This window comes from Ambystoma mexicanum, chromosome 4q (assembly GCF_040938575.1).
Source record: "Ambystoma mexicanum isolate Mex_15411 chromosome 4q, UKY_AmexF1_1, whole genome shotgun sequence".
In the NCBI taxonomy this organism is placed as follows: domain Eukaryota; kingdom Metazoa; phylum Chordata; class Amphibia; order Caudata; family Ambystomatidae; genus Ambystoma; species Ambystoma mexicanum.
This window is the reverse complement of record NC_090928.1, coordinates 132186194-132210533: the sequence shown is the minus strand read 5'-3', so window position 1 is coordinate 132210533 and position 24340 is coordinate 132186194. Positions and strand designations below refer to the sequence as shown.

General features: G+C 46.7%; 1 protein-coding gene across 2 annotated transcripts in view; it reads right to left on the bottom strand.

The window, feature by feature from the left end:
* Positions 1–24340, bottom strand: part of MAP3K5 (mitogen-activated protein kinase kinase kinase 5) — a 1851596-nt gene that overhangs the window by 1088888 nt on the left and 738368 nt on the right. For both annotated transcript variants that reach the window (XM_069607656.1, XM_069607657.1), the window contains exon 7: positions 23283–23453. In XM_069607656.1, coding sequence (XP_069463757.1) covers positions 23283–23453 — 171 coding nt within the window. The remainder of the gene's footprint in view (positions 1–23282; positions 23454–24340) is intronic.

The window sequence follows — 24340 nt, the reverse complement described above, 5'->3', positions numbered from 1 at the left end:
TGCCTGCCCCATCACTTTTTTTACAACAAAAAGTGTATAAAGGAGATATTTGTGTAAAGGAAAATCAGTGTTCAAATATAAAGAATAAACGTGGCTAAAAAAGCTCTCCTCCCCACGTTAGACAGCACAACCGCACAGAGTAAGGCGGTCCCCGAAGGCAGGATGACAACTCTGGCTCAGGTCTTTCACACAAACAGTTGAAAACGTGGATCGAGGCCCGCCTGGCCTTCCATGCTAAAGTCTTTTTTCAGCAATTCAAACAACGTTCAACTACAAAAGGTTTACGCCGGTCCCCCTCTATCGGGCTCAGACCTCGTCACAACAAAAGGTCACGTTGGCCCCCCTCTGACAGGCTCAGACCACAAAAGATCTATGCTGGTCCCCCTCTGTTGGGCTCAGACCTTCGACACCAAAAGTTCATGTTACTTGCAGGGGGCTTCCTTCCCCAAGCTTATTACACCTCGGGTCTCCCTCAGTCAGGCTCAGACAGTTTTCGGATGTCGAAGAATTTTGACTGTGCATGTCTTTCTCTACAGACCTCTGCAGGACCACTTCGACCCAAGGTTCAAAGTACAGCTTTTTACTCTGCCCCTCTCAGGGTTAATTTTGATCACTTCGCTTTAACAGTTCATTCACTTTATCGTAACAAACAATTCACCTTTCACAGAGACTTTCGAGTGGGCTTCTTCCTTTCAGCGGAACACTCCATTACACAGTATCTCTGGTTTCACAGCTGTCCTTATTTCAAAGTTCATTCACAGGTCTGCCGTTCTTTGCATCTCATCCCCATGTGTGCAGCCTTCAATTGCAATATAATGTTGGAACTCAATCTTTTCTCATAACACACCGGTCTCGGGTTGGTTGCAAACTCACCGGCTCTGTGCGTTTCTTTCTCCTCTTCACAGTTTTCCAAACCACGAGTGAAGGTTAGTACCACAGGCTTGACCTCGCCTCCCCAACTCTGCATTTCACCTGGGAGGGTCGTTGGCATCCTTGAAACACAGTGCAGCCTTCTGCTTTGGGGGAGAGGGAGAGAGAGAGAGAGAGAGAGAGAGAGAGAGAGAGAGAGAGAGGGAGAGAGAGAGAGAGGGGGGGGGGAGAGGGGGAGGGGGAGATGTGGCTACATCCCCTACGTGATGTAGCCACATCTGTTTCACCAGGAAAGGAAGTCGACAATCCTCTGTTCTTTCAGGGTGGATCATGTCTCCACTCGGTGCTGCTGGACGACAGTGATGCCAGATGGGACGTCAGGGGCAGTACAGATACAGGACAAGTCATATCGAGGACCCGAGTTCTAACCTTTTCCCTAGTACTCAGCAAATGTGGTACTGGAGAAACAGCAAAAGATCAACGAAATCTCTGATGAGCGATAGGTTGGGAGGAGGATGAGGATGATGATGTGGGAGGATGGAATAATCAAGCAGAAAAAATATTACCTAGAAGTAAGTAATTTGTTCTCCAAACTGATTCCTTCTTCAAACAGGTTCCTCATCTTAGATAGAGTCCCATAGCATAACCTGGAAGGCAGCGAGCAACCTGAACGAGAAACCTCTAGAGGAATGCATGGCATGGCCAAATGAAGTACCATCTCCTGACAAAGAATCCTGGTAGTGATGCTTGACAAATTTGTGAAGGGAGACCTAAAAAGCCACTTCACAGTATGTCTACCACACAGACATCCTTCTGCAGAGTAGAATCATCCACCAGGCCCTTCAATGAATGAGCCCCAAGACCGTTCACCCAACGCGATCTTAGTACGTTGGGATACAAAGGATGATTCACCTGGACAGGGTTTGTTTGCAAACAGCCCTGTTTGCACAGGCAATAGCGAAACCTACAAAGTGCTGGCCAGGTCTGCTGATGTCCCTCATCCGAGAGAACAGCTTAGAAGCCTCTTTGGGTCCAATGTGTGAAACCCATCCTCCATCTTATAAGGAAGTGGTAGAGGAAAGAAAACTCAGATGGATCGTTTGGAAACAATGTAAATCTAATACAACCGTAGACAGGAAGAACAGTCTAACCTGTAGAGTGAGCTTCTATTTAGTGTCACGGATGGCACAAAAAAAACACCCAGTCTCAGGGATGGTCCAAGAGTTATTTTCTTTGCAGGCCTATGATTGGCCCATTCCTTTTCCCCATCGCATGAACCTCCTCTCTAACCCAGGCATCTGAAGCCCATAGTTAGTTCTACAGCTTGTTGAGCTCTACTATTTATTAGCTGCCTTATACTGAAGGTTTTCCACCCTGAAAGCAGGATCACTGTCGCCTTCATGGATGGACTGCCTAACTTTCCCTACACTCACCAGTGGTTAGTGTTCGAATGGAAAACATTACGCTGATGTGGCTTGCAGCTTACATGGTTCCACACAGGTCCAACTTCACCTTTCCCTTCTGCCTGCTCCTCTCCCCTTGAAGGCTGTTGAAACACTTGTGTATGAGCGCGATAGAAATAAAATATCAATTCAATTCCTCATCCAACTTCCTGCCCCTCCAATGTCGTCCTCCTCCTTCATTCCCCTCCAATGTCGTCCTCCTCCTCCAACTTCCTGCCCCTCCAATGTCCTTCTCCTCCAACTTCCTGCCCCTCCAATGTCCTCCTCCTCCAACTTCCTGCCCTTCCAATGTCGTCCTCCTCGCACTTCCACCTTTAGTTTGACCAGTGAAAATCAACTGTCCACTACCAAAGTTGGCAAAAAAGGGTTAGGGCCAAAATAGGCTCAGGCAGAAAGCTGTTGAATAGCTTAACCCAAGGACTTAGCCATGGTGTGCAAGTCATGAACTGATCCAAGACTTCATAGCTTTTTCCTGAAAAAAGCTGTCAACATTGAAATTTAGCTTGGACGTGGGAGGGGTTGGGGGGGGGGTCAACCCTGAAATCCTCAACCAGGAATGTCCATGCAAGACAGACCCCAGCGCATATAGCACATGCCAGCGTCAGGCATGTCTAGTCTAGACTGAGGGATTTGATGTTCAGCTTCCTTTTCTTCATCTATCAGAGAGGCGAACACTTGCTTTATCCCCAGCAAATTCTATGCCACTTCAGAGGTTATCCCACATAGTGTTTGGGTGTACTTGCCCAGGAAGCAAGAGAAATAGGCTGCTTTGAGAGGTGAACTGCCAGAGAGGAAATCCTTGTGGCCCATAGCATGCAACTTTCTATTCTCCCAGACTGGGGCTAAAGAAGGAAATGTAGCAGACTTTGAACCTGCAAGTTGATGCTTGCACCACTAAACTCCAAGGCGCAGGGGTGGGTGTGCAGAAATCCTGGATCAGAGTGATTTGTATGATGCTTTTTAGTAAGGTCATGCTCCACGGATGGAACCGAGACAGACTACTACCACACCGGTGCAGCAAAACCCTCTTGACGAATATCTGAAGTCCAATTAGACCTCTGACTTAAAGAGTGCAGACATCCCAGGAGGTGGCTTCACTGTCACAATCCATGCCCCTGACCTCCTCAGGTATAACAGTCCCCTGGCCAAAGTGGGTCTAAAGCCCTGCACACTGGCCCCAAGGGTCTTAAAACTCCATCAGAAACATACTTGGAGTCAGTCCAGGCGCCTTTGGCGCCAGACACATTATCAGGAATAAAACAATACCAGTTTTGGACCTTAATCCAACATGGAGGCCTATTACACAGCTCAGTTCTTTACAACCAAGCCATGTGGTCTAGTGTTTTGGGTGTGGCTGGGCCTGGACTACTTGGCCTGGAACTACTTTACCTGGGCTATTTAAACCACACCCAAACAGCACTTCTGCACTCCTGCAGCATAACGCTCACTGTGTCCTGCTCCTGCTCATCTGCTTCTCTGGCGGCCCGATCCTGAAGCCCTAGATCCAGATTCCATTAATAACCTGGAAGAACAAGAACAGCCTTAGCAAGCAAGAACACTTACATGTGAAGTAACCGGTCTTGAATGCATCCTGCGCTTCGCTTACCTCGCCCATCTGCGGAGTTCGCCGCAACCTGCAAAGGTAAAGAAACAAGTACAGCTTTAATAACAATTCTTACCTGGGCAAGCAGCGAGTCCTGGCAGCACCCTGCACCTTTCTTACCTCGCCCATCTCCGGGTTTCGCCGCAACCTGAAAGGGAGAAGGAACAAGGTCGGCATTACCAAAGCACTTAAACGGGCAAGCAGCGCTTCGATCGCTCATTACTCCGGATCACCACCACAACCTGTGCAAAGAAGAGAAGAGAACACAGGTTAGCAATTGACACCAATAAACAGCACAGCGCTCCACGCATCAATAACACCCCGTGGACTTCGCAATTGGCGCGGCAACTCTGAGATCGCAACAATCCCTGTGAAAAAAAAAAGAGACATTGTTAGGGAACAGCGTAGTGGAGAAAGACACCGAGAAGACACAGAAAACGGAGGGAAAGAAAGACAGAATAAAGGTGGAAAAGACATTATAACTCACCTAGAAGACAGCAAGCAGAGTCTGAGTAATAGCTGGTCTGGACCCGACAGAAGGGCACATGGACCAGTGAAGCAACTAGGTCCATGGAACGCCCGCACCAACCACTCGCCCATGCACAGAGACGCAGGACAGCAAGTTCAACGCACAAAAACCTAAGGTGCTACCCAACGTCTGGCACATAACCAAGCAAAGAGGGGTCTGGGATAACGCGTAGACTCCATCCAGTATCGTGTGGCGCCCCCATGGATACCAGGTGAGAATAACACCCACTTTGGCAGTTGTCCTCTGTAAAAGGGCATGTGCTTTGCCATATACTGAAGCCTGATAAAATAAAGCTGAGGTCAGAAGCCAGTTCAACCAGGCTCTCTTTTTGCATATAGAACTCCTGAGGAAATTCCTCCACTTCAGAGTCAAGGGGCTCAAGAAAATACAAATGTGGTTCCTGTTCCCATGAAAGGTATGTCCCATCTGTAAAGTAAACTGAGTGCAGGAAACCAGAGAATCTCCAGTGAGGCCAGTGCTGAGGCTTTGATGTTGAAGGCAGAGCAGATTGGCTGAAGAGAGGCACAGTCTGTGGCAGAGGTGCTTGAAATGACCCAACATGCAGGGGGTGGGGGGCCACATAGGTGTCGGCCGATTTTAACAAGTGCAGTGGGCCTATGCTCCACAACCAGTGCTGAGGCTGAAGCTGCCAGAACCAAAGTCTAGGCAAAGATGTCAGCCATCCCAAGCCAGAATTCTTCCACAGTTCCTGGGTGGTGGCAGTAGTAAGGAAAGGTATCTGAATAGGTATCATGGTACCTGAAGGAGGAGTTATGACTTGTTGTCTTGGAAGATAAAGAGTGATGCTTGAAGTTAATAGGACAGCAGGATCATTCTGTGCTGTTGCTGCTTTTCTTTCTCGGAAGAGCTCTGTTTCTTTGGCTAATCACAAAGGCATGAAGAATGTTTGTGAATAAGTATCTAAAGCCTGTGACTTCGATGGTATCTTTACAGCGCCCGTGTAGAGGACTGAGGGAGTTTTTTTTTGTCACGCCCCTGGAGAGCCTTGGACTGCATGGATTGTCAGATACCACAAAACTCCATATCATGTTCTCCCCTGGAGACAAACCTTAGGGGATCCATCACCAACATCTCCCTCCCTCCCTCCCGGTATCGGTGAGGAAGGAACGACTACAAATTCATCTATACTTCATCAGGGTATCTAGGGAGAACTGATGGCTTGATAATGTGTGCATGGCCACGGGTTATTCATCGCTTTAGCATTTGTTTAATATAGAGGACACAAACATGGACTTTCAAATCTCCCAAGGACATCCAGGAGATATTGCAACTACAACTACTGCAAAGCTATGATGCTACCAAAAGGAATAGTTCCTCGTGGTAGTGACTACTGTACTCCTAATCCATAGTCCCCTTTCCTCCATAGTGATGAGATATCCTTCCCAAGTGGATGGGACCAGAGCCTTTTTTGCACTGCAATAAACACTTTCCCTTTCATTTAACACAAGCACGGCGTGCCGGGGTTTGCCTGCTAATGCAGACTCTGCCCACATGCTTCACTCGCCAGTCCTTTTCCTGCTTGTCGGCCACTATCATCTAATTAAACTGATTTTGCAGGAATGGAGGGCGGGATATGTATGGAGGAAAGATGAGCATTGAAATAAGAGTACAGTAGTCACTACGGTGAGTAATTGTTCCTTACTCCTACATCCTGTCCAGTTTCCTCCATACTGATGGAAGATTTCGTAGCATGAAAACACACGGGTGGAGGCTATCTAACTTGGAGCAGACACATTCTGAAACACTGCCTGACCAAACCAGGCATTAGCCCAGGAGCTGGTATCGAGAGAATAATGTTTTTCAAAGGCTGAGGGTGCGTTGATAACATCCCATGGCACGGGTCTCTGGTAAGCCAACTTAGTTACGTTAGCGGTCACTGCATGCACACACATACCCTCCGGGGGATTCTGCTTCTGTGAAGAATAGCAATGGTTAACTGCCAACAAAGGCGGTCTAGCAATTGTGGCTTTGGATGCACGAGTGCCTGTGCTGTGTCCCCCAAAGGTGACAAAGAGGGCATCACTGTCTGGCCATGCGGACATCTAAAGAGTGCAGGACACAGTTTGCAGATGACTGGAGGTCCGGAAAAAAAGTCAGAAGGATAATCTCCTCATTAATATGGAAGGAGAAAACCACTTTGGGCAGAAAAGCCGGATGCATACACAGGTCATCCCTGTCCTTGTGAAAGGCAGTTTAAGGCTCTGATGCAGAGAAGGTCTGTATCTTGCTCAGTCTCCTGATGGAAGTGTAGGTGACTAATAGGACCACCATCCAAGAGAGGAACTTAAGATCCATAATAGCCAAAAGGCTCAAAAGGCTTGCAAGTGAGAGCAAACAAAACAACGTTCAAATCCCGAAAGTGTTAGGCCTTTAATTGTTGGATGCAACCGAAGGAGGCTCCAAATGTCTCCGGATTTGCTGTGGAGAAAGTAAACTCCCTGACGTTCCAGTAAGCGACAATGTCCGCTAGGTAGGTGGGGCAGGAGTCGACCCAAGATGCCCGGTGAAAAGCAAAGAATAGCACATCGTCCAAGCGACTGGTCAGACGGTTAATGTTTTTTTTCAAAGCCCAAAAACAAAACCTAACCCACATGTATTGACATCATGTTGATTGCTTCCTAGCAGCCTGTGTGATATTCATGTTCTCAGAAGACAGCCCAAAGTGACCTAGAGTCAAGTCCTCAGGAACCAAGCTACCAAGTTGAGCAATTGAGGGCATGGATGTAGAACCTTGCCTTGCTCTTGAACCAGGAGTTTGGGCCATTGTAGAAAAGGAATTGGACGTATCCCGCTTAGACCCACCAGGTTGGAGTACCAAAAGCGGGGTAAACGCTGTAGAACTATTAGTATGCTCTTGCAGTCCGTTTATTCTTTCAGTTTGGCGAATACCCTGGGGCACAGAGGAATTGGCAAAAAGGCATAGCGGAACTCTCCCAACCTGGGAATGTTTAGGGCGTTACCCAGGGACTCTGCCCCCACACGAGAGGCATACCCGGAGACACTTTTGGTTCTGAAGTGCCAAAAGCAGAACAATCTCGGGAACTCTTGAAGGATGGGGGGTAGCACTGATGGATTAATTTCCCACTTGTTTATTTATTGTGCATTTTTTAGGTTCATATACAGCAAGTCAATTCTGTTTCAAAGCACCCACAGGGCAACAGGAAGGGAGCATGGGATATTGAAAACAATGAATACAGTGGAAGGTAAAAGACGCACCTACTATGCCTTGTAAGTATTCAGAACGTGCAAGTGTAGCGAAAAGAGGTGAAGTGGGCGGTGGGGTAAGTGCTGCAATGTCAATGCTTGTTGGTGAGCAGCAGATGAAGTGCATAGTATGGTAAGTGCTATGCTGCCTGGAGCCACATTGGGTAGAAAGTGCAGAATCTCCAGGATTGAGGCTGATGCGTGCCGAGGCAAGTGCTGAGAGGTAGGCAGAGGCTGGGGCAATTGGATATGGGAGGCCAGGTCCCCGGGGATACATAAGGTTCCTGGCTACCATACACAGGGACTGAGATTAGCAGAGGAGGGATGTAAGGAGGGGGGGGGTGAAAAGGCAAGTCTTGAGGAGTTTCTGGAATTTGAGGAAGTCCTGCTGAAGACGAAGAGGCAGGGGGAGGCTGTTCCATAAGAGGGAGTCAGCTGAATAAAGTGATTGGTCTCCAGTCCTCTGTCTGGTGAAACGCTTTACACACAGAATGGGTGCTGGAGGACTACAGAGGTCTAGAGGGAGAGTATTTTGTAAGAGAAAGTAGCAGAAGCATTGTCCAAAGCCCCAGACAGCCTTGTGGATGATGCAGAGGGATTTAAATTTAATCTGTGCCGCAACCGGGAGCCAGTGAAGAGTTTTTAGGGCAGGACAGATGCAGCAACTGGAATTAAGGCCAAGAAGGGGTCTCATTGCACTATTCTGGATTAGCTGGAGGGGTCGCAAAGTGGAAGAAGGTAGATTCAGGAGAAGGCTATTGCAGTAGTCAAGCCTAGAGAGAACCAGGGCTTGGGTGATCTTGAGCTTCAGGCGGAAAGTAAGAAAAGGGAGAATTCCTTTAAGAAGTAAAGAGTTGAAAGTGGGACTTCTTAGCAATGTCCTGAGTGTGAGGGTGGAAAGGGAGAGAAGAGTGGAAGATGACTCCAAGGTTTCTGGCTTCAGAAGGAGCAGGGGGGAGAGCCCATAGAGGATGGCCAGAGTAAAGGGGGGGGGGGAAGAAAAGAGCAGTGGTCCCAATGGGAATGATCTCAGTCTTGCTGGCATTGAGGCAGAGATTGTTGGAAGTACACCAGGATTGCATGGCAGATAGGCATTCAGGGATGATGGAAGATGCAAGAGGGTCGGCAGGAAGTTTGAAAAAAAGAGTTGTGTCATCTGCGTAGCACTGGAAGTTGGTGGAGAAGGAGGAAATGAGGAGTGCTAGCTGAGCAATGTAAGTGTTGAAGAGCCAGAGGGAGAGGTTTGAGCCCTCGGGGACACCATAAAGTAGGTGAGGAGAAGGTTCCCAAAATGACTTGGAACAGTCAGTCAGTTAAGAAGGAGGTAAGCCAGTCCAGTGCCCGCTCCGAGATAACAAGGGTATCATGGAGCCCTTTTATGAGGATGGAATGGTTAACCGTATCGAAGGCAGAGGAGAGATTGAGTAGGATGAGGACAGCTGAAGAGTTAAAGTCCAGAGAAGCAAGCAGTTCTTCGCAGGTGTTCAAAAAGAGCAGTTTGTGCCTCTGGATGCTCGGAATCCAGATTGAAGGCGTGGGGACCACCAACCCCTCCATTGTGTGTGAGGTAAGTTGTGGATGGGGCCAGCTTCTCCAGCAGTTTCACAAGGAAGGGGGTGATGGAAATGGGGCGGGAGTTGGCTGGACAGGTCGGGTCTACTGAAGGTTTTTTCAGGAGGGGGCACACAAGGGAGTGCTTGAGGGAGGATGGGAAAGATCCAGTGCCAAAAGAGTGGTTGCAGAGATCAGCAAGTACAGGAGTAAGAGCCAATGTTGTCCTTGATGGTTCTGGAGGAGCAAGGGAAAACCTGTTTAGAAGAGACTTTCATGCAGCAGGCAACACTGGTGACTTCTTCAGGCGTGACAGGGGAGAAGGAGGAGAGAGAGGAAGGAGGGTGAGAAGCCGTAGGAGGCAAAGGAGTGAGGGAGGTATTGGGCGGGAGGGTAGAAAGAGTGCTCAGGATGTCCAGAGATTTTTTGGGGAAGTTTGTGGCCAGTGTGTTGCAGAAGGCCTGGGACGGAAGAGGGGTGGAAGAGACTGCGGAAGGGTTTGCTAGTTCCCTGTGTTGTTGGATGCACCCGATACCATGACTGGATGTGGGCTCTTTTTTTTGTAACGGATGGAGAGTATGTATTGCCTTTGGAGCAGGCGGCAGACATAAGGTTTGCCACTTCTGTTCCACAGCTCTGCACTTGCGTTTCAGGGCTGAAAATTCAGAGTCATACCAGGTGTTGCGTTTGGAGGTGGGTTTCATGCAGATCCTCATGACTGGGGCAAGAACGTCAAGGGTGTTGGTAATGGGCAAATGGAGGTTGCTGAGAGCAGAATCAGTGATAAAGTCTGGGGGTGGATGACCAGGGGTTGATGAAGGTGGATGCAAAATCAGCAGCTTACACTTGTTTCATTGGACGAATGTTCGTGAACAAGGTTGGCAGGGCTTTTAGAGGGGCGGTCAAATGGCAGATGGGAACCAGGTGCGAGGAGAGAATGGTCTGACCAAGAGAGTGGAGTGATCAGAAGGGGCGAGAGGTCAGAATAGATAAGGGCATCCAGAGTGTGTCCAGCCGAGTGGGTTGAGCCAGAAGGGAAAATGGAGAGGGATAGTGGTGTGCAGAGATCAAAGAAGAGAGTGGATGCTGTGACAGTGGAGCACAATTTGTAGTTGAAATCGCCCATGAGGAGGCGATTAGAGGTGGTTGAGAGTAGGGAGGAACAGAAATCATCCCATTCAGTGAACAGGGTGGTAGCGCCAGGAGGCCTGTAGATGGTAGCAATGGTCAGAGAGCAGGAGGGAGAGATGACCACCTTGCAGACCAGGCTCTCATGTGAAGAGTAGAGCTGGGTGGGTATGACGGAAGAAGGAACCCACTGGGATTGTTAATAAAATGCAAATAACCCCCAAACCTACCTGATCACTACAGAAGAGAGTTCAAAAGGGTAGCAGAATGGACTGCACCATCAACAACATATGCCTGGGTGGCCACATGATCAATAAAAGCTAACAAAGACCGATTGCGGACTGGATAAAACAGGGGGTCCCAGTCGGGCGGCAGATGCCTTATGCCGGGCAGAAAAAAACAAGACCCACCCACCCCCCATCGGTCCCTCACACAAAAATACATGCTAATAATAATAGCTCTTTACAGGACATCTGGGCCAGAACTTCTTGGTCTCAACAGCATAGCCCTCCGATTCGCTTTGACGCCACCTCAACAGAAATGGCAACTTTCAAAGAGGACTACACAAAAAGTTTTCAGGATTTCCAGAGCACGTTCACAGCGTCGTTCCAGATGTAAATCGCCACCTTTACAACGGAAATCAAACAAATAATCACAGACTTCAGGAAAGATCTGACCGAATTGGGAGATTGCACTGATGCTAATGAAAGAGCGATACAGGATCTAACTATAGACAACCGGCAGTCGGAATAGTTGCTTAAACAACTGGCAAGAACGACCAAAATCTCGAGATTCAATGCAATGATTTAGAGAATAGGTCTCGCAGGGAAAATATTCGGGTCAGGAATCTCCCTGAATCAGTAATTGACACAGACTTGAAAGAGGCAATAACCATCATCTGCAAAGCGCTACTTGGGGCAAAAGACGAGGAAGAGATTTTACTAGATCGTGTTCATAGGGTGGGCCAGAGGAGAGCGGACCCCAGCTCACGCCCAAGAGATGTGCTGGCAGTGAGCGGGTTATACCCCCAAAAGGAACTAATTCTTCGGGCAGCGAGACAAATGGAACCAATCACGCACAATGGCACAACAATAGAATTATGCCAAGATCTTTCCCCGGCCACCATAAAAAACACAGAGAAATGCAACCTGTGGTGAAAACACTGCAACAAAAAATAAGATAGATGGATTTTTCCATTTGGTGTTACATTCTCAGTTGACAGGAGGCAACGCAGGATCACCTCTCTCGCAGAAGGATTGGAGATGCTGTAAATCAATGAAGACGAAGGAGAAGGGAGTAGTTTACCTGTAACTCCATTTCTCCAGCGTTGGTATCTTTCCTGGATTCACATGCTTAGAATATTCCCCGTCGTCAGGCTGGGAATCCTTTCCCAGCCTGACGACGGGGAATATTCTAAGCATGTGAATCCATGAAAGATCCAATGCCGGAGAAAATGTAGAGCAACAACCAATTCAAAGGGAAGGCCGTAGCCCAGAGGGAATATAGGGAAGATTCACCAGAGGTATTGGCACCACGTGAGTAAGGGGACCGGAATGGTCCCGATGGAACCCACGTTTGCGGGGCCCGATAATGGAGAAAGAAAGGACTGAAGGAAAAGGAATAATGGTGAGGGAAGCTTTTTGATTAAGATGCTAACACTAACAGATTACTATTTGGTGAAATTGATAGTTTAGGTATGGAATGCTCCACTTGAAATCTACAGAGTAGACGAGAAGAGGGTTTTAGGATACCCTAAAAACAACCCTGGAGGAAATGGTGATCCACGAGGGAGAAGTGATGGAGGATGGTACTTTAGGTACTATGGGTCACACCAGGGTGTGGGTGGAGGGAGGGAGGGGAAACTGGGACAAGTTGTTGGAATAAAGGGGAGTTGGGGGGGCATGCATGGGATGGAGGGGCGGGAGACAACCACAGGGTGAAGCTGCAAAGCTTAATTGATCTGAGTGTGGGGCAGAGGCCCACAAATAAATAGTTTTGAAAAGGAACAACATTCAAATGTATATCATTTAATATTCAGGGGCTGAAAACCCCTGCTGAACATATATAATTTGAAGGATTCTTATCCTGGCATCTTCCTGAAATCTAAATTCTGCAGGAAACCCACATTAGACAGCAAGACAAGTCCCGCCTTCATATCCGACACTACTGCATAGTTTTTCAACCTAACCCTCCAAGGAAAGTGGCGGGGGGGGTTAATTACATTTAGGCAGGGATTACAATTGAAAATAATTAATACAAACATGGACAGGGAAGGTAACTCATAGTTTCTACCGAAGTGACCCCATTATCAATATATGCCCCAAACACAGGTCAGGACTGTTTTAAAAAAAATACATTAATTGAACTAGAAACATTTATGAAAGGAGAAAGGCTAATTTATGGGGATTTTCATTTGGCATGAGACCCATTGAAAGACAGAAGCACTAAGACGAGACATACGCCCCTCACTAGGACTCTGCAATAAAATAAAACAGATAGTCTTTGATGTGTGGACAACTCTCAAAAGGTACAGAAAAAGGCTACATGTATTATTCCCATGTCCACAACTCATTTTCACGCATAGATTATGTATGGTCATCAGCTGGTGTGTTGGGTAATGTTTCAGGTATAGAAATACTTCCAATTACAATTTCAGGTCACTCTACACTAGAATCGAAGTTCTATTTACCAAGAACGAAATCCGGGTTGTGGACATGGGTTTGCCCTTCTGATTTATTCTGCGACTCCATCCAGAAAGATACTTTGGGGGCGAAAAATCTAAGATTTTTTTTAGATAAATGGTACAGGGAAAATCTCTATAGACATAATATGGGATTTATATCGTTTAGGGGGGGAACTGATCTCTGTGGAGGCAGCCAGACAAACTATGTAGGGTAGTAGAGTATGAATCGGAGACAGAAAGGTTAATCATGAAATAAATGGAAACAGAGGGCGGCCCGTTAATTAGAAATGCCTACAGAAATGTCAAGGGGAGACTACAACTGCTCTTAACATCAAAAGCAGAAAAAAGATTATAAGTGAAATAAAAATACTATATTCAAGCGAATAAAGCAGACCGGTTGGTGAACAAATAAAGCAGACTCGGGCCTCAGGCACAAATGGCAAAATGGTGAGGACACCTCAAATTATCTCACAATTTATAAACTTTTACTCTAAACTGTACGATTCAGATAAACCAGACGCCATATCTCAAAAAGAATACTTCAGCTCAGTTAAGCTTCCTCATATTACATCCCAGACACGAGATCAATTGGAAAGAGAAATAATAACTGAAGAGTTTATACATCTAATCAAGAATCTAATCAAGAATCTCCCCAAGAACAAAGCTCCACGGCCAGACAGCTATACAGCATTGTTTTATAAAACTTAACACCCTATTCTGGTCCCAAAGCTAGTAAGATTATACAACTCATTGAAAAACACAGGCAGGATAACAACATCTATGGATGAAGCCAAATTGATTATTTTCCTAAACCCAACAAAGATCCGACGGCATGTGGTTCGTATTGTCCCATAGCATTGATCAATCTTGATGCAAAAATATATACAAAAATGTTAGCTAATAGATTGGTGGACATTTTGCCAAGCTTGATCCACCCAGACCAGTCTGGGTTTATTAAAAACAGGCAAACTCATCACAATATTAGAAGGGCTTGCCATCTGATAGAAAAAATAAGCAAAAAAGGACAACCAGTGCTTTTTCTCTCACTGGACGCAGAGAAAGCATTTGACAGGGTGGAGTGGTTGTTTCTTTTTAAAATAATGGAGGCTATGGAACGGTCCCGGATTCATGAATATGCTACAAGCAAACTATAAACATTCCATTATTAGAATAGCTATAAACGGGCAGCTATCTACACCAATAGCGTTGAGCCGGGGAACAAAACAGGGTTGCCCACTACCTCCCTTACTATATATGCAGTGCATTTAGAACCTTTCATTACAAAAATCAGACAATTTGAAACAATACACGGGATACCATTTGGAACGTGTAAACATATGATAATGGCATACGCAGACGATATGTTGGTTACAGTGATAAATTCAGTAGAGGCCCTGGTAACGGTCACGCAGGAGTTGGAGGAATTTGGTAAAGTAGCAGGCCTAAAAATAAACTACACTAAATCTGAAATACTGAATCTATCCCTCACTCCTTTAGTAATAGCACAGGTATCTCAAAACACACAATTTGCATGGGCAGGAGGGAAAGTTAAATTCCTGGATATGTATTTGACGAATTCACTAAAATCTATGTATAAAGTAAATTTCACTCCAATCCTTATAGGCATTTGATTCCTAATGCAGAGCTGGGGCCACTTATGGTCTCATGGGTGGGGCGTATTAACACAGTGAAGATGACAATACTGCCTAAATTGCTTCATCTCTTGCAGGCTCTTCCATTGCACGTACCACACACCTTTTTCTGAGGAATTAATGGGTTTGTTATCAAAATTTATCTGGAATAATAAAACCACTTGGGTAGCGATGAAGATGTTAATTGAGCCTACTACTCCAGGGGGTTTAGGAATGACAAACTTTAATACTATCAGGCGGCACACTTCCGAGTGGTAAAAGAATGGATGTTGTCTAAGACAGAAAAAATATGGGCTGAAATGGAACAGGCAATCTGTGGCTTGAATATTGCAGAACTCTTATGGCTTCACAAATGGGATCGCCCGGAGAATATGCATGCCAGCCAAATCACGCAACTAGTGGAAACAATATGGCATAAAACGGTGCAGCAATACCAAATTACAACATACCCTTCTCTGTTTTCTCCGATTTTTGATAACCCACAGTTCAAACTAGGTTTGGATAGTGGCTCTTATCAACTGGAATAAAGCTAAATGCAATAAAATTAGGGACATGTTCCAAGGTACGCACATCAAACAATTTGATCAATGCAACAAAAAAAAAATTGGGTCTTAAAGAATCGGAGAGATTCCAATATTTTCAGGTTAGGCGTTGGTTGGTAGCCCCTCCATACAGGGCTGTGGCCCCCAGACAGCTAACGGCATTCGAGAAGTTCCTGATATCAAATCCGGGAGATAAATCCCTCATATCAAACCTCTATCACTTAACCCATGAGGAGCATATAATAGGTGATATGCGGTATGTCCAGAAATGGCAGAGATGGTTGGGGACAACAATAACTAAGGAAGGATGGCAAACTCTTTTGAAAGATATCCCAGAGCTGACGCGCTCCTTGAAGATAAGGAAATCCTGGTACAAAGCGAGGATGTAATGGCATTATACTCCACACTGACTAAATAAAATGAAATTAATCAACAAAGATACATGTTGGAGAGACTGCAAGGGTACAGGGGACTGGATGCCTACATGGTTAAAATGTCCCAAACCACTGAACTATTGGGGAACAATTAATAAGCATATTCAGTAACTGTTTGGGAAAAAAGAAAGTCGCTACCAGAAGCAAGACACAATTCTGGGAATTGGCCCATTGGAAGAAAAGAAATGACCAAAACCTAAACGTTAATGTTAGTTGCTCTGGTGGTGATCTCCCAACACTGGAAGGATAAAGATCCCCCACATGTTCATGATTGGTTTCCAAAAATTTTGAATTTTGTGACTTTAGAATGGCTGACTTATGGTATTCAGGGGGCACAAACCGCATTCTTGTAAAACTAGGGTACGGTCCTGAGATTTCTACAACAGGACTATAATGTGGCACTTTGCCCGCATAAACTGAGAATACTAGGTATCGTTAAGTTTGTTTTTTTATTTTGGGAATACTATGGAACTACGGTTGGGGGTGTATAGGAGGGGTTTATATTTGTTTTGCTATTTCCGTTTACTGTTTATAACATTTGAAAAGCCAATAAATACATAAATAAATAAGAGTATCCAAGTGAAGGAGGTCTTCGCCTTTGAAGGTTTTCTGAGGTGGAGTACTGGGACGTGGCACACCAGTGAGAGGGGGTGGAGCAAAGAGTGGTAGAGGGAAAGGCAGGTGAAGGAAGGAAGTTAATGAGGGACGGCAGGCGCCGGTCAAAGAGGAGGGCGGTTGAGGACCCTGCAAAGCAGTCCCTGCAAAGCCCACAGGACGTACTTTATGGGCTGGATGAGACCACGCTGCTGCTGCAGCGCGGAATGGAGGTGGGGAGCCCCTGCACTCACAATGTGTATGCAGTGCCGGTCTGATGGTAGAGTCTGGAATGTTACAGTGTGCTGAAGAGGTATGCTTCCATGTTCCAAACTCCAGACAGATGGACCGCCCTGAGAAGCATGTCAAGAGACAGGGCCCATTCCTAGATAGAAGATGCCTGCTAACAGGTTGGGGGCCTCGTTCCCTGTGATTGTTTATATAGAACACCCATGTCAAGCTGCCTGTACAATTACCAACTTGCTGTGGATGTTCAGGGGTAATTCCTGCAGTGCATGAAAGACGCCTGTAGTTCCAGGGCATTTATGTGTTGCATCTTTACCTGTTCAGACCGCAGTCGGTGGATTTGAGGCCTCCCAAAGAGGCACCCTAGCCGCTGAGGGATGAGTCTGTGGTGAGAACATTGGTTGCCGGTTCGTTGGAGGGAACACCCTGAAAGAGATTGTGCTTTCTCCGCCCACCACTGGAGATCCTGCTCCAGGGAGGCTGGCAAAGGGATGTGCTGTAACTGTTCGTTCATAGCCTGCAACCATGAGCTGCTCTTGTGGCGCTGCAGGCACCTCATCTTCAACCTGCCATCCGGAACACACAGGATGCAGGCTATCATGAGGTCCAATAGCCTCCGATACCACCATGCCCTAAACTATTTCCTAGATTGAAACTAAGTTACTGTCAGGTGAATATCTAAGATGCACTGGTGCGAAGGGAAAATCATGCCCAGGCTGGAGACCAACACAAAGCCCAGGAATGCCAGCTCTTCAGTATGGTTAACCAAGGACACGTCAAGGTTCACAGAAATCCCCAAATTGGACAGAATACTCAACAGGATGTTGATTGCTTCCAAAGCCTCCTAGCTGGACGTAGCTCTGATCAGCCAGTCGTTTATGTAGGGATATACATGGATCCCCATGACTGAAGCAATTTGGCCATGGCACTCCTCAGCTTGGTGAATACATTGGGGCCTGTATTGGGTCCAAAAGGGAGGGTCCAATATTGGTATTGGTGGCTGTCAATCAAAAACCTGAGGGCCTTCCTGTGTGGGTCCCATATCGGTGCGTGTATTTAGGCGTTCTTTAGGTCCACCAGAAAAAAACAATCATTCATCTGAACTGAGCCAAGAATATGAGCTGGCGTGATAATCTTTAAACTTTCGCTGCAAACATAGTGGATGAAACTGGAGCGGTACCGGATCGCCTGCAGTCCAGCCTGGTACTTCTTGGGGAATTAAGAAGATTCTCAAATAGAACCCTAGACCTTTCTCACTGGGGGACGGGGATGGACCAGGTTCTATGGCCTGCATGTTCTGCAGTTTCTAGATCGCCAACAGAAGAGGGGAACCCATTTGTATCATAGGTGTTAACAAAGGGTCAAGAGGAGGAAGACAGAAGCCCCTGGAGACCAAAGAGTACGTAGGCCGCCTGAAAAATTCCAACCAGCTGCTCAGATGTAATGACAGTCTGCAGCCAACCGGAGTGAGGTGCACCAACCCAGAGTGACACTGCTTTATTTTATTGGCTGCAGCAGCGGAGTGGGCTGAAAATAATCCACTGGTGTAGGTTCTTGTCCACTTCTTCAGATGGCTACTTGGGGAGTGATCCTGATTTCTTGCCTTCCTGTCATGGTAGCTGCAAAATTCTCCAAAGGTTTTTTGTCTCAAGTCCCTAGCAAAGGAGGCTTGATGAAAGGACAGCGGAGCAACTTGACATCTGAGTGGAGGTCTTGCACTTATTCAACTCCTCATGCATGGAGGCGTGAAAGCAGTGCTGGCCCTCAACAGAAGATTGAGGATGCAATCCTGCACCCCCTGTGTAAATTCCTCACCATGTCTGCACCCATCGCCATTCCACAACTGGTTGTGTCAATATGATGGGGGGGGGGAGGGCTCCAGTAGTGCCTGAACCACTAACTTCGCCTCCTCCAGCCCCGACTTAAAAGCCTTCCTCTCTTCAGGCACGTATGGAAGAAAATCTACCAGTTCTCTCCTGAGTATCCGATTCACCATTGCTAGCAAGGCATTGGCATGCCTTAAATGCAGAGAGGCATTGGAGTAGGTCTTCCTGCATATCTCGAGAAGTTCCTCCCCTTTGCACAGCAAAGCGGTAGTGCCTGAGCTTGTCAACAAGGATGCCGACACCACCACTGAGGAGTGAGACTGTGGCCGAGAGGCGAGGTACAGCTTTTCCGATTCAAGTGGACAGCATCCGATTTTTTGTTTGCCAGCTGCACGAAGTATGTCTTTTCCCATAGTTTTAACACCTTAGTCAAGAAATCTTTCCGAAATGGTAAACCCGACCTATTCGAAGAACGGAGGGCAACACCTCTGAGTACACCAGCATCATGTTACGGCTCTTCCTGTTCAGGTACACCTAGGAAGTCAGTCAAACAAAGCAGTATCTCATTGAATGCCTCACCAGAGCGAGGGATGTCCTCCACTGGGTCGGTATTCGACCCTATGTCTTGAGTGTCTTGGGTTACGGCGTCCTTAGGTGCATGGGGCCCCCTCCTTGAGCGGAGCAGCATTGGGAACTGCAGCAGGGATGGCTGAGTTGTGGGACTGGCTTTAGATGTGGCAGAGCCAGCGCCTGCCTGTAAATAGGAGACAGCGTCAACAGTAGCATTATTAGTAGAGTAGGAGCAGAGGTACTACGCATTGAGGCATCAGCCCCCCTTCATTAGAACCTTGAAATAGTCTACCATTGTCCAGGACTGCATCAGGTTCTGGAATTTATTGAGGAACCTGTCCTCTTGCAATTGTGAATGACGTATCTTAGAACTCGAGGTGAGTCGCCATAGGGGGAAGAAGGCATTCTACTAACCAGTGAGCTTGTAGTGGCCAACAGTCCCACAAAGATGACAGCGCATAGGAGAATGCTGAGTAATTGCTGCTCCACTGCGCCAAATTCCATGCGGTCCGCGGCATGAAGGCTTGGAGTGAGACAGTTGGCAGCACGGAAACTGGAGACTCTTGCCCATTGGAGGTGGGCTTAGCCACCAGCTGGCTTGGGTGAAGAAGACGAAGGTGACCAAGCTTCTACCTCCCGCCATTTCTTGTCTGTCTGGAAGTCTATGAAGAACATTCCTTGCCCGCCCCCGCACCCCCCAGATTCGTAGATTGGCCCTGGCTCTCCGCCATTTTAGAGCTGAGAATGTGGGGATTTTTGGTTGGGACAGGTAGCATCTTTCCCTGCTGGCGTGGAGCCCAGAAGCAAAGTGGCAAATCCCCTGGTAACTCCTGCCCCTCAGACAGGTGCCTGGTGCTAGGCCCCGTAGAGCCATCAACCCGGGGCTCAGTAACAGTGTAGACGGGCCCCATAGAGCACTCAGCCTGGAGGTCGGTTATAGTCTTGATGCTGTCAGGGTCAACCCTGCTGGTCTAGGAGGATCTGACAGAGCCCTCGTGCCCAACACGGTACCTGGAAAGGAAACACCTAGGTGGGGTGCCTGGAAAAGAATAGGACTTACCTAAGCAGCGCGCAAAGATCCAGCCCGTCACGCTTCTGCAAAGTCCTTAACTCGGTAGGGAGACGAGTCGAATGACGACAACCGGGGTCGCAATGCCAAAAAAACAAAGGAGGCAGAGGCCGAATAGGAATGTCACTGGTGCCTGGGCCCCAAACACCTCAGACAGAGGCTATAGACTTCTGAAGAAGGAACATTCTTGCCAGAGAAGGCGCATGAATGAAAACAGTTTATCACTGGCATACAGTGAAGTAGAATGGTGTGCAGCAAAAGAACAATAGGAGAAAATTATTGGAAAAGTAGCACAACAAAAACAATTCATTACGTGATTTGCAAGGGCATCTAGTCCCGTCGAGTAACAAGGAATGGCGATTAAGGCATGTGGGCAAAGTCAGCATGGGTGGGCACGCCCTGCATGTGTTAAAGGGAAAGTGTTCTATTGCGGTGCAAAAAAGGTTCCTGTCTCATCCACATGGGACGGATATCCCAGCACTGTGGAGGAAAGGGTACGTAAACTGAAGAACAAGGGTGTTTACTTATTTTTAACCCAGCTTCTTTGTATGATGCACAAATGCCCTAAATAAACCATCTGAATCAGAACCTCAATATTTGTATCCAGACGGACCCAGGTTTCATGAGGCAGAGAAGCACAGACCCCAGTGTGTATCTATCTATCTATATATATATATTTCTCTCTCTCTCTCTCTCTCTCCTTACCAGCATTGCCATTGATGATGAAACATGGGACTTGTATTGCAAAACATCAGAGGAGGATAACATGAAGAAAATCTAATAGCTCCCACATCAACAGTACGCCAGAGAATTGTCCAGCGCATTTTCATTTTGCCCTTGCCCACATTTTTTATAAGCCAATATTCTGACACCAAGATAGGCAATTACAACCTCATGCTTGATTTGTCTGCAGTGCCAGTGATTTGTAGGAAGGAATGTGCATATTGGCTGCACCAATATGTGACAGTACTGTCCCTCACTACAAACACCTTGATTACACATAGAAAGCAACCATCTCACCTTGTCATGTTGCCTCTGGCCATAAATATATGCTAGTATTGGATTCTGCCAATATAATAAGATATTTATTTTCATGCTGGCTGTGCCACATGAGGCAAGACATTGCCACTTTAAGAACATATGTCCATGCTGGCTGGCATTATCCCCAGGTAAATACACCCTAATGTTTGCTTTGCCCATTATTCCAGTAACACCACTAAGCCAACTTGTTAATGCTGTATTCACCAATATGTGCCAGCATTGCTCTTCACCACTAGCACCTCGATCACACTCAAAGCATCCCCCCTTAGAGCATCTCATCCAAAACCCCACCACACTGATCCACTCACATTCACGGGCATCCCTACCAGGGCCTGCACACACTACATATAAACAAGCACAACCCCTTTATTAAAAGCACTTTCCCGTTCCACCTCTACTCGGCGTGCCTCAGCTCAAGATGTCAGTTCACACTGCTGGTGTGGATGGCCTTCCCCACACACATTGTAGTAGCCAGAAAGCACGTTAAGGTGTCCATCAAACACTTCTCCAAAATTTCTGGTTTCTAGCATGCATAGTGGAACACCAGGAACTCACTAGGTCCTCCTAATCCACGGGGATGCACAGGCGTGCTTGCTAAATATTTTTAGCCTGCAGTACCTGGCAGAATGGGCCATGCAAAGCAGGGGAAGCAAAATGTCTTTCACAGCTCATTGGGCAGGCACACCTGCAGCACTCCACGCCAAGGGAAACCTTGTTTCCCCCAAACTGCCTCTACTGATGCAGGAGCACTTCCTGGTGCAGGTATGAGTGCACTCAAGATTTCAGTGGGTTGGCTTTGGCGCCTCTATAATTGGTGGGAAGTGATCAACATGTTGTTCATTATGCATGATCTGCCACTGGCAAAGAAGCACACTGAAGAACCACGTGAGAGTTGAGTGGGTGGGTTGTGATGATACGACTGCAGGGTCACTGAAGAGAATGAGGCTGGGGAGTGGCCGCACACGGTTCTGATCCAAGGGTCCGTAATGCAGGTCCTTTCCACTGGTTAAGTCCTGACTGGAGGTTAGCTCAGGGGCACTGTGCTTGCCTTGGAAGCAAGACGACGCAGTGTAACAGGTTCGATCCCCGGGTCTGCGCTTAGAAACCTCTGGGTGTTAAGCGCGTTATAAATAACCAATTACAATTTCAAGCCCTTTGATTGGTTGACCTGGGTACTAATTGTAGGGCCATTACTGCTGCAGATATTGAACAGGCTCAGGCTTGACACCCTTAAGGCAGTATCGCCTATCTTGTTAATCTTCTAATACGTACCTTCCTTTATTTATTAATGCCGCTTAAGACTTTTGGGGAGGCGGCAGAAAACCGGCTGTTTAATGGGAAAGAGGTCCCATTTCTGTGTAGTAATTTCATTGGTTATGCTTTCGTTCGTCATTGCATTTTCTATGTTAGTTTAATTTCCCATTCTTTTGGGCTGTGTTGTTTTTAGTACTGTGGCGCTCCCTGCCCTTTCCCAGACCCTCGACATAGATCCCACTACTGTCAACAGTCTTTCACTCACATTTCTGAAACTGAAGTCACTGCAGCCGAGGTGCTTCCTCTGGTGCCTCATCTGGGATATCACATTGCTCTCCCACCAGAACGGTTTGTGGGAGCCAAAGAAAGGGGCTTCAGGGGAACGATCCAGCATGGGGTTCTTACTCTGGGGGTGACACTCCAGCAATAATACAAGCGGGGCAACCCTAAAGAGCACCACTCTGTTTAGGAATCTGTGATGGCAGCATCCACTATTCTCGAAAGGCTGGCACATAGTCGTGTAAATTCAAAACCCAACAGGTTTCCCTCAAAACAAGGGACACTGAAATTTCACATGATGCAGCTTTGTGCAATTTAAGGCCATCATGGCTAGGCCTGTATGAAAACGTTGCAACTTTTGCCACCATTTTCAAACAGTTGCGAGTTAGCAAGTATGTAGGAAACATTTCAAGGTGATCAATATTGATGTCTCCACGTCCACATCATGACACTAAAATCTGATATTAGAAGACGATCAAGTATGGTTTAGTATAAGAACGGTAGGACATTTTCTCCAATCATGTAGTGGTAATCAGCATTTAAAATGTAAGGCGTCTAGAAAAGCACACATAAATATATGCCTGTTTTATTAAGATCATTTGCCATTTTCAGTAGCCCAGACGAATGTACATAGATCCATCAACACTGAACATTTTCAGTAACATTTTTCAGGACTATGAAACTATCAAGCGGGCACATACATGAAGAATAGGTCATTCTTACCATGTCGCTCCTTTGTCTCTGCTCTCTGTGTCGGTGAAGCCAGACTCCAGGAACTTATCCTTATAAATTCGGCCCACCAGGCAGTACATATCCGAGGCCACCTGGTCTTCGTTCAGTACCAGCGGCATCATCACCTCGAGAGCCTTCTGTCTGTCCCCAGGAAGGTTCCTCCTGAGAAGGCAAATGAGAAGTGATGACTCATTACTGCGAGATATCTTCATAACAAGAGTAATGTGAGTGTACCACCATTCATTTGTCACAAAGGACAAAGATGAACTACTATGAAACAAACCATGGCCCTCTTCCAATGGTATGATGTCATTTCATCGACAGTTTTTTGATGGGTGTTTTTCTGAAAATACTTTGCCGAAAATACTCATCGAAATTGTTGGGGGGGTGGGAGGCTGGGTGGTGGTAAAGGGCAGATAAGGGGTTGGGAACAGTAAACAAATTAGGGGGGTGAGGGTGGATTTGGGGGGGAAACCCCCCCAAAAATAAAAAATTGATAACCTTTTTCGGCAAAATGTTTTCTAAAAACACCTGTCGAAAAAACGACTGTCGATGAGATTACATAGAACCTTTCCAACACTTAACAGACATCTCAAACACCAAGGACACTAAATTATCAGAGTTTTCAGCATGTTAAGATCCGTACTCTGTGGTAGGCACTAGTTTACCCTCGTTCAGCTTCTTCCCAGTACATGTACAGCACAATGTTCCAGGACATCGGATACCAACTAACTAAAGACATATTTCAAATTGTAATCACATGACCTTGAAAAGTAACTGAGGAATTGAACACAACCTTCACAGAAAATAACATAAAATGTAGGAAAAATCCACCTAATGCCGGGAAGAAAGCTCATTGAGTTCAGCACTCGCTGCTGCGATTTCAGTGCGATCTGCAGATCGAGGATTCGAATCCCGGCAAGGCCAACTCAGCCTTTCATCCTTCAGTGTTCTATAAATGAGTGCCAACTTTGGTTGGGTGATATTGTATGTAAATATGTTCTAAGCACAGTGCTTTGGCGAAAGTGCTATAAAAATCACAAATCATC